The 9,093-nt window shown below is 55.7% G+C and overlaps 3 protein-coding genes across 3 annotated transcripts in view; all 3 read right to left on the bottom strand.

Moving 5' to 3' along the window:
• On the bottom strand, positions 1–1,784 carry ACA1_202120 (Tubulin/FtsZ family, GTPase domain containing protein; the record flags this gene model as incomplete). The annotated part of the gene is made up of 8 exons (XM_004338225.1): positions 1–44; positions 142–207; positions 290–357; positions 488–613; positions 697–854; positions 942–1,047; positions 1,153–1,305; positions 1,439–1,784. Coding segments are annotated over 8 exons (1,067 nt in total), but the record flags the coding sequence as incomplete, so codon positions are not given.
• A 97-nt stretch (positions 1,785–1,881) lies between these two features.
• ACA1_202110 (uncharacterized protein) lies at positions 1,882–3,801 on the bottom strand (the record flags this gene model as incomplete). The annotated part of the gene is made up of 8 exons (XM_004338224.1): positions 1,882–2,051; positions 2,139–2,289; positions 2,382–2,447; positions 2,580–2,659; positions 3,163–3,214; positions 3,284–3,442; positions 3,507–3,589; positions 3,768–3,801. 8 exons carry the CDS (start codon positions 3,799–3,801, stop codon positions 1,882–1,884), a joined length of 795 nt encoding a protein of 264 aa, XP_004338272.1.
• Positions 3,802–3,905: 104 nt separating this feature from the next.
• Positions 3,906–9,093, bottom strand: part of ACA1_202000 (tetratricopeptide repeat domain containing protein) — a gene marked incomplete at both ends in the record, with an annotated part of 6,118 nt that continues 930 nt past the window's right edge. Inside the window, 27 exons of the mRNA XM_004338223.1 lie at positions 3,906–3,956; positions 4,011–4,102; positions 4,226–4,293; positions 4,403–4,491; positions 4,574–4,656; positions 4,748–4,829; positions 4,979–5,173; positions 5,272–5,425; positions 5,512–5,670; positions 5,757–5,860; positions 5,987–6,060; positions 6,141–6,217; positions 6,286–6,355; positions 6,430–6,548; positions 6,658–6,731; positions 6,852–7,020; positions 7,088–7,191; positions 7,276–7,370; positions 7,453–7,576; positions 7,682–7,810; positions 7,873–8,005; positions 8,072–8,208; positions 8,301–8,396; positions 8,487–8,572; positions 8,664–8,743; positions 8,834–8,877; positions 8,969–9,028. Of these exons, the coding sequence (XP_004338271.1) occupies positions 3,906–3,956; positions 4,011–4,102; positions 4,226–4,293; positions 4,403–4,491; positions 4,574–4,656; positions 4,748–4,829; positions 4,979–5,173; positions 5,272–5,425; positions 5,512–5,670; positions 5,757–5,860; positions 5,987–6,060; positions 6,141–6,217; positions 6,286–6,355; positions 6,430–6,548; positions 6,658–6,731; positions 6,852–7,020; positions 7,088–7,191; positions 7,276–7,370; positions 7,453–7,576; positions 7,682–7,810; positions 7,873–8,005; positions 8,072–8,208; positions 8,301–8,396; positions 8,487–8,572; positions 8,664–8,743; positions 8,834–8,877; positions 8,969–9,028 (2,748 nt within the window). The remainder of the gene's footprint in view (positions 3,957–4,010; positions 4,103–4,225; positions 4,294–4,402; positions 4,492–4,573; positions 4,657–4,747; positions 4,830–4,978; positions 5,174–5,271; positions 5,426–5,511; positions 5,671–5,756; positions 5,861–5,986; positions 6,061–6,140; positions 6,218–6,285; positions 6,356–6,429; positions 6,549–6,657; positions 6,732–6,851; positions 7,021–7,087; positions 7,192–7,275; positions 7,371–7,452; positions 7,577–7,681; positions 7,811–7,872; positions 8,006–8,071; positions 8,209–8,300; positions 8,397–8,486; positions 8,573–8,663; positions 8,744–8,833; positions 8,878–8,968; positions 9,029–9,093) is intronic.

Genomic DNA, 9,093 nt, shown 5'->3' with positions numbered 1-9,093 from the left:
GCGTAGTTGCCCTGGCGCGCGGGGAATCGCAGGGGGTGCGTGACCTGCATTGGACCGGCACAAGCAATCAACAGCGGCGCGTGAGTCTGTGGTATGATCCTTGGGTGTGAGCAGACTATGGGGGACCAGACAACAACGTACGCCGGCGAAAGCGCGGGCGATGAGGTCGATTGGCTTGGTCGAAGGCCCGCAGAGGCCGCGGGCGCGCTACAATCATTAAAAGAAGAAGGAAATATCAGATTTTGCTCACCAGCATAGACAAGCACTAGAGCGAGCGACAAAAAGGCACCTTTTCGCTGACGTAGAAGCACAGATCCGCGTATTCGATCAGCTGGTTCAGAGTGAGGACGATGTTATCTGCACACCAGCCAGGTCCCATTGGCGTGAGACGATCCAAGCAGTATTGTGCGTGTGCGTGTGCGTGTGTGTGTGCGTGTGTGCGTGTGCGGCTAGAGACGAAGGACCCAAGAAGGGGAGTCACACGTACAGAGATCAAGGACGAGCGGCATATCTGGGGGAGCGGGGATCACGGACAGCGTCGACATTATAGTGTCGGGGTATTCCTCCCGCAGGCGAGACAGGAGCAAGGTCGTGAATCCGCCGCCACAGGCACCTTGAGCCACCCACCCAAACATTCCAACCGTCAACACACGTTTAGCACCACATTCTCGGCATTATTTGGTGTGGTTGGGGTACCCGCAACGTCGTGGAAGAGCTGGAAGGCTTGGAGCGTGTCGGCGCGCTCGGCCTCTCGCCTGACCAGGTCGAGCACATCGTCGAGGGACTCGGCGCCCTCCAAGTAGTGGCCTTGTGACCAGTAGCCGGGTACTATATGGTCGGTCGTGTGGAAGCAGCTGAGTGTGGTGGAAGTGGTCACGAACATCGTAAGAGTACACCATCACCGCGCCACCACCCTCGCGCTCCACACCCGCCAAACGCACTTTGATCGGTCGAACAGAACGCTGGAGGGATGCTTCGAGGTCTGCATGCCCGGGTACTCCAGATTGGCGAAGACCGCGCGGGCCACCACCGACTGATCGGACCGGCCTGTGAGAGAGAAAGCGCACATCACAGGAATCGAAGCCTTAGGCGAACGCAGATCATCATCATCATCACCGTCGCCATCATTGTAACTCGCTCCGCCTTCCGTACCGGGATCAGACTCCCTGAAGTGCGAGCCAAGACCGTAGAGCGCGCGAGGCGGTATCTTGTCGTTGAGCGTCAGGCCACCGGGTCCCGCCGAGGGAACCAGCAGGTCGTGCTCGAACGCCACCTGCTCCACGTACGACGCCAGCAGCGCCTCGCCTGCGAAGTCCTGAAGAATAAATGACGGTGTACAAATAATTATAAAATAATAAAAATAAACAGTCCAATAAACAGTAAAAAATAGTATAAAAAGAAAAATAAATTAAAAAGAATAAGTAATTAAAGGGCGCACCGATGGTGCCGGTGCTGATTTGGATGAGGGGCGATGGACCCAAGGGGCCAACGTTGCGCACAGGCTGCCAGCGCTGGCGAGACAGGAGGCGCCATTGGTGGGCGATGGCGGCAGCGCGCAGGGGCGCAAAGGGCGGCGGTGCAGTGCTGGCCACGGCCACGGGGTTCGCCTCGAGCGCAGTCCCGCTGCCCAGGGCGAGGGCGCAGAAGGTGCGGCACACCAGGGCGAGCCGCACGACGTCCGCCAGCGGTCCGGGCTCCAGCTGCTGCAACACGTGCCACCACACCTCCGCCGGAAGCAGCTCCAGCGCGTGCTTCGCCGGCACCACCTCTTCTCCCTCCGCCATCATATATTGACAATAAGTTAATTAATAAATTAAACAAATACACAACAATATTTGTTTTTATTTGGCGAGGACGAACCTGAATGAAGAATGAGAGACATTATGGCTGGCAGCCCTCAAAGGCCCACATGATGTGGTTGAGGTAGAAGAAGGTGTTGGTCACCTCCATCTCCTGGAGCGGCTGCAGGCTGCGCCAGGGATTGGGCTGCCCTGGCAGTGTGATCTTGGCCCAGGCTCTCCAGGCCACCTCAGTGTCCTTCTCCCACTCCTCTGCAATGCATCACAGTACACACACAATGTGGTTGATACAGGCACATGACATGCATGCAACATGTACACAATGCACAAGGTGAGCACCATGGGTGAAGGAGGTGAAGACAGTGGGTATGCTCTTGTCAACCAGCAGCTGCAGGGTGGGCAGCCATGTGTTGGCGGTCATGTGTGAGAAGGGCTGCTCATGCAGGCCCACATTCAGCCCAAGGACCAAATCTGGTTGTGTGAACTTGCCCTGGATGGCCATGGACCCACAAAGCTTCATACATGAGATCACTCCACTTTAAACAACAACCACCCAATCCCTGTGGGGTGGGAGAGTGGTACCAATGTGGCAAAGTCATGGTAGAAGGCCAGATGGATGCTAATGTTGAGTATACATGATTTGTTGCCCTGGGCATCCCTACAGGGCACTTGCATTGGTACCATCAGGTGGTGGTCCTACAGTGCCACAGGGCAGTACAGCAGTGGTTAGACACCCCACCATGCACAGCAGTAAGTGGTGTTGCAGTGCTGACAACATACAGTTTCAGGACCAATCATGCAGATATTGAGTCGCTTGAGGGCAGGCAGACAGTGAAGAATCTCCAGGTACTTCTCAAACCCTGGGTCAATGGCACATCTCATGAGTCAGCCAGAAAGCAGTGAGTGTGGGCAGGCCACACAGATAGCAACACATATGTACCAACATACTCAGACCCAATGGTCATGCCCAGGAGGTGAACACAGAGCGTTGCTGTGTCTTGCAGCCGCACGCTTCCTGAAAGGTTGCATGGAATTGTTATCAGTTGCATTGCTCTAGTAAACAAAGCCAAGTGTCTAGTGAGTAATGCATGCTGCACACAGTACCAACAACTCATTCCAGGGCATGAAGGACCGTGAGCGGGATTGACAGGTAGCTGGTCACCATCACCTTTTGTGCTGCGCAGTGAAGGTTAGGGCGGTCAGTAGGCCTCAAGACTTGAATGGTGCTAAACAAGACAGGCGGTACCATTGGTCATCGAACGTACGCTGACGTGTTGCTGTTTGGATTCGGTGTGGTTCTTGTGGTGTTGGCACCAGGAAACGAGGTGACAGCCCTCGCACGGGCACAGCACAACTGGCGCACTCTGCGGTTTGATGGGGTGAATCCCGCCCTCGAAGCACACAACGCACTTGTCCTGTCACGCGCACACGCACACGGGTCAGCACACCTTGACACAGAGGCGGGACAGTCAAAGGGAGGAGACCTGAAACATGATGAGTTCGGACTCGTTCCGCTGCAGCTCGCGCCGTAGCATCCGCTGCGCCATCTGCAGTTCCATGCGCTTGTGCAGTGTGAACCGGAGCGCCTCCTCGCTGCCCTCCGGCGCCACGTCGCCCAGCAGCCTACGCACCTCGGCCACGCTCTGCAGTGGCACAATCAGGGCACCAAGCGCGCATCGTCGCGTGGCCGGGGGGTGGGGTGCGTACGGGTGAGGCCAGTGGTTGCTGGCGGAGGGCGTGGATAGTGCGACAGATCTCGCGGTGGTGAGCAAAGTCGAGCCTCTGGTGGGCTGCGCCACAGTACCATGTCGCTCTACACCTGCCACACACCAAGAGCTTCACCTTCAATGCACATTCATATCGATTGTGAATCTTAATTGAGCATTTCAAACAATCAAGGGCCACAAGAGGAGCTACGCACAGGGGAAGAAGCTACTATTTTACACAGGTTGCACGTATGAGGCATACTCCGTGCCAGCCCCGCGAACGCCCCGTCCTCCATGGTGGTCCTCAAAACAAAAAGCAAAAAAAGAATAACAGAATAAATAAATGAATAAAAACAACATTTATTGCAATCATCCGGATGATGAGCAATGAATGGCGAGGTCACTTGTGGGCAAAGGCGAGGTAGAAGGCCGCAAGGTTGAGGGTGATGTCCTGGCGGGGCAGAATGGTGATGTTGGCCAAGTTGGCAAAGGGCATCACTTGCACGGTCGCGATCCCAGTAGGAGCGATGTGGAACAGCTTCATCTGCTGGTTGTACTTGATTGAGGTAACGCCCCGCGCACCCGGCACCGTGTACTCTGTGATTTGTAGTTGTTGTTGAAACCACAACATCAGCGGCAACATGTTAATGCTAATGATGCGCGTTGCACTGTGGTACAGACATATCCAAATAAAATGCAATGATATATAGCAAAGCGTACTGTAGAGCCAGCCGGCGTGCGGGGAGTGACTCGCATCGAACAGTTTGTTGGCGCCCAGAAAAACGAACCTGCGCCGAAGCCAAGAGAAAGAGAATGTGAGGGACAGGGAAAGGGCAGTATCTGCTCGTGGCAGCGCAACGCGCGAGAGGGGCCGTGGAAGAGGAAAGGGATGCGCACCTTCCGGCCATGTTCCCCTGTATATTGACGATGGCACCGTCGCCTCTGATAGAGGTCATCCCGCCGTTGCTCATGATTTGATAGGTGACCTGGTGGTGACCAAGTGGTGTTAGTTGATGGTCTGCCCGGAGAACTCAGGCACGGATCGATCGGCAGGAAGTGAAATCGTACCTCGCCGAATTGGAACGTGGTCGCTCCCCTTTCGTTGAACTTTACTGTTACGCTCGAGTTGCCCGACCAGTGGGTCACATCGCCTGTGCACACCCCACGACACGCGCGCGCAAAGAGAACGGATCAACAGAGCCTAAAATCGGTGGGGAAGCGGGAATGGGCAGGCTTCCTTACCCCTGGGGTACTGGCACCACCTTAGATTGGGCAGCGCTGCGGCCAGGGAGTAGACATCGTCGAAGGAAAGTTCTTCTACGTACTGTATTGAGCCCGGTAGTGACATTAGTGACACACACCACCGCACACCGCACAATCGCACAATCGCACAGCACGTGCACGTGCACGTACGCGCAGCCACACCAAACTCAAACGCCAATCGAGGTGGTGTGTGAAACACAAGGAGCGTACAGCGAAGGAGACTTTGACGAGGCTGGTGAGATGTTGGGTAAAGGCCGCGTAGAGAGGGTCCTTGGTATACCGGCCGCCCAAGAAAAGCGTGGTGAGCTGCGAGGGGAGGACCTCCACCACCTCGTCGCCCACATCCGCGTGCTGGAACTTGAGCGTCGTAAGCGCGGGGCATGCAATCGCTACTGCCGCCAGAACCTACGCAGCAGCAGAGTCGGGCAGTTAATACAAAGCCCACAGGGTCAGTCTGGCTCGCGCCGAGGTTGGTGAGAGAAAGCGTAGGACGCGTGACGTACCTCCTTGTTCAAGGCGGGGAGCGACGACAGGTCGAGGTCGGTGAGGCTGGGCCAGGTATCAGCTTGATTCTCGCCGTCCTTCTGGAAGAGCTGCAGCAGCGCTTCGTTGGTGATCGCCTTGGTGCCCGCCAGCGAGAGCGTTTGGAGTGACTGCCTGCGCGGACGGAGCCAATGAGTATGAAACAAAAAAAGAAAAGAAAGAGAAAAGGGAAAAGAATCTCCATGAGGCCTCATCCGTACCGGTGAACGGAGCCGCCCAGGGCCTTCAAGAGCTCATCCCCGAGTTGCGGGCACTTGACCAGGTGCAGATGGAGCAACGGCTTTGGGTGAGCGAGCAGCCAGTCCCGAACTGTTGCCTCGGCCGGAGAAGGAATCGCGCCCTCCTCGGCCAAGCCGAAACTGCACGCCGCAGCGATACACGACACGAGTTAGCGTTGGCTGAGAGTCAGTGCAGAGCGTTGGCGCGAGATCAGCCACGCGCTTACTTGAAGAAGAGTCCGGTCGCGCTGGAGGCATTGCCGGCCACCACGTTGAAGACAAGGTCGCTGATCGTCGGGAGTTGTCCCAAATGAAGTTGTCCAAGTTTGGCCTGCGCGCAACGCCGAGTTGAGGTGAGCGACTGATCAGGACGTGACACACTTGACTATCACCAACGGTGGCACGAGAAACAAATTGCAAAATACAAAAACGCACAAGGCACTACGTAGAGACGTACAAACTCATGCACGCAGAGCTTCTTCAGGTGCTCATTCGACTTCGTCAAGCTCCAGAGCAGCTTCAACGTGCTGTCTATATGATAACGGCAAGTCAGTTTCTCAAACGTTGTGATAGGACTAGGATTCGAGGGAGAGGAGGGTGCTGGTGCGCACTTTTGCTGTGCCCACCGCTATGGGCCAGGAAGGAGATCAGATAGCACAGGGCTTCGTATGATGCGTAGTTGTCAGGCCTATGGAATGAACGTGACTTAGTAACCAAAGGCTGGTCGCAAGGCCCACGGGGGGGGGAGGAACGTACTTGATGGCGAGCGCCGCGCCGTAGAGAGACCCGGCCTCATCCACAAACTGCTCGTACTCCTCATTCTTGTCTGGTTTTGCGCAGTGGAGGTTGTGAACACTAAGCCTGCGAGCCACAAGCTGGGTGCAAACAAAATAAACATACCTAGGGCACTGGTGGCGCGGTCCAGGAGAATATCGCCGAGGCGAATCAGCGCTCCCACATGCTGCGGGTCGCATTCCAGAGCCTTACGGAGAGCGGTCTCCCGAATCTTACCGTCAGTGCTGTAACATTGACATATGCGTTGTCAACAACACATCACGTGTAAGTGTGCATGTGCGTGTCGGTGTGTGTGCGAATAACTCTATCAATGAGTCTGGGGGAAAAACGCACTCTGATGAATCGGACGAAAAGAATTTTGTCCCATAGGTGCTGGCGAGCTTGACATACGCTTCGGCATCGCTAGGCTGTAAGGAGTTTTCTCGAGTTAACAACCAACCACCAACCACCAAACAACAACAACAACAACAACAACAACAACAACAACAACAACAACAACAACAACAACAACAACAACAACAACTCACCTCTGCCGCAATGGCTTCCTGGTACTTCTTGCGTGCTTCGTGATCTTCGCCCCTTACCAGATGGATGTCGCCCAAGCCCATGAGGCACCTGACGTTTTGCGGGTTGATGTTGAGCGCGGTCTGGAAGGCGATCAAGGCGCCCGACAACGCCGATTGGTACTCCGCGTCTCTGAACAGATGGGGTGGGCCTGTCAGTCAGCGAACATGCACTGTTGGCTGGTACAAAGGTACGGTACCGGTGGTAGGAGTCCGGCTTGCACTCTTTGGCGCGCGACACAAGCATGTCGCCCAGCGCGACGACCGTGTCGGCGTCAATAAATGGCATCTTGCGGGCGGCGATCTGTAGTAATTGTAGTAGAATAAGAAAAAAGAATATAAATAATAATATAGTGCGGTGGTGTTGCTGTGGGGCTGGGATACGAACCTGGAACTTGCCGAGGCCCTGGATCAGAAGGCGCACTTGATCGTTGCCCTTTTCATCCAAGCTGCCGTAGAACATGGCGCTGGCTTCGGCGATATCTGTTGGTGTGGAGCCTCTGTGAGTTATTTTTCTGTTTGCCGCAAGCGCAGTGTGTTGCCGTGAGTTGAGAGGGGCCTAGACCGATGAGGTTCATGTGCTTGATCGAGGCCGCCAGCGGCATCAGGTCCAACGGGAGGAACTTGAAGTCGGGCGGCGTTTGGTCCCATGACTCGTTCTCGTGAGCCAACACAGCCGAGCCAAAGTCCTGGTTGGGCGCGTCGACGCCACAAGAGCAGAAATCAGCGAGAGCCGGCCCACAATAAGTGCGGGTGAGTTGGTGTAGTTAAGGTGGAGATTAAAAAAAGCAAACCTTGCGCGCCTCTTCGGTCAGAACAAAGATGTTGGGGGCGAGCTTCTGCAGGCGATTGAACAGCTTCGTGACGCTGATCCGCTTGCGCAGGTCGTAGCTGTCGTCCAACTCGTGGTCCAGGAGACATTTCTGTGACGCCAGAGAAGGTGAGTCGATCGAAGAACTGGACTGGAGCAGTCATTGGCACGTACGGCGAACTTGAAGAGCAGGGCACGCTTGAGCAAGCGCCAGTGCAGAGCAGAGGTGTGGTGGCGACCAAGCAACTTGTTGAGGTACTTCACCGCCGAGAGCTTCTGTGGCTCCTCGGTGGGTATGCCAGCAAACCTGGTGATGACGTCATCAGTGAGAGTCTCGCCCGCAGAGGATTCGTTCTTTCCGAGTGGCCATTACCTGGTCTTCTTCCGAAACTTCTCCTGAAGCTGCTTGCGCACGACCCTGGCAATCATCTCGACCATGATCATGTCCTGGACCTGCTCATTGAGGGCCTTCCTCCTGATGTACCCCAGGTGCCGAACGTTCACACCGGCCTAAAAGCCCATGCAGATGTGAGCTGATCAGTCGGCCGGTCGCTCTCCGCCATTGGTAGAAAAAATAGATTAAAAAAAAAGGGCCAATGTACCGCGTGAATGACTTCGATCAGATCCAAGTGGGTACTGCCCTTTTCCGCGCTGCGCTGCATTTCGTCCAACTTGGCAGCCACGGCGGGAATCAGCTCCTGCGAGACGGCGAGACAGAAACAAACGGGGCGCCTTTTAGCCGATCATACGGCGAGCAACGAGCAACGAGTCAATAAGTAACGTCATACGTGGAGGAGGCGACGCGTAGCCTCTGTAACGCGGGTGTTGTAAAGGTCTTTGTTCTCGTCGGCCTTGGCCCACAGGGTGAACGCGTCTGTGCCAAGGCAACAATAAGCGGGGTGAGCGCGTGCGGTGAGCGCTCACCCCGCTTGAATGAGTTCTCAAAGCCGGAGCTGGCGGCGTACCGGGCGTGAGCGGAACATCGTTGGACTTGACCAATTCGGGACGAAGCAGGTTAAACAGGATGATGCCCTTTCGCTTCATGCTGCGTCGCAGAAACGTGGACAAGGGAAACGATTAGGATGGATTATCATAGCCAACAGTTGTTGCGATTCAAGGTGGAATGGCGTTGTACTTGGCTGGAGAGGGCCTTTCGGGCGGGAACGTTCGGGCAAAGTCCTGCAGGTGGCGTACAAGTCAAGTCAAGCTCAGAGCTTAGCGAGATGCTGGCTCGGCTGAAGGGGTGGGTCAGGGCGAAGAAATCGCGTACCACCACGTAGTACCGCCCGTCGAGACCCTTGTGGCCTTCGATGTCCACGGGGGCGTAGAGCTTGCGCCGCATACCTCCGGGAACGCCGACGTAGTGCCCCTGCCCATCAAATAACTAGTTGAGTG

This window comes from Acanthamoeba castellanii (genome assembly GCF_000313135.1).
Source record: "Acanthamoeba castellanii str. Neff unplaced genomic scaffold scf7180000084754, whole genome shotgun sequence".
NCBI classification, from domain to species: domain Eukaryota; phylum Discosea; order Longamoebia; family Acanthamoebidae; genus Acanthamoeba; species Acanthamoeba castellanii.
The sequence above is the reverse complement of the archived record's forward strand: the minus strand, read 5'-3'. Positions and strand labels throughout refer to the sequence as shown.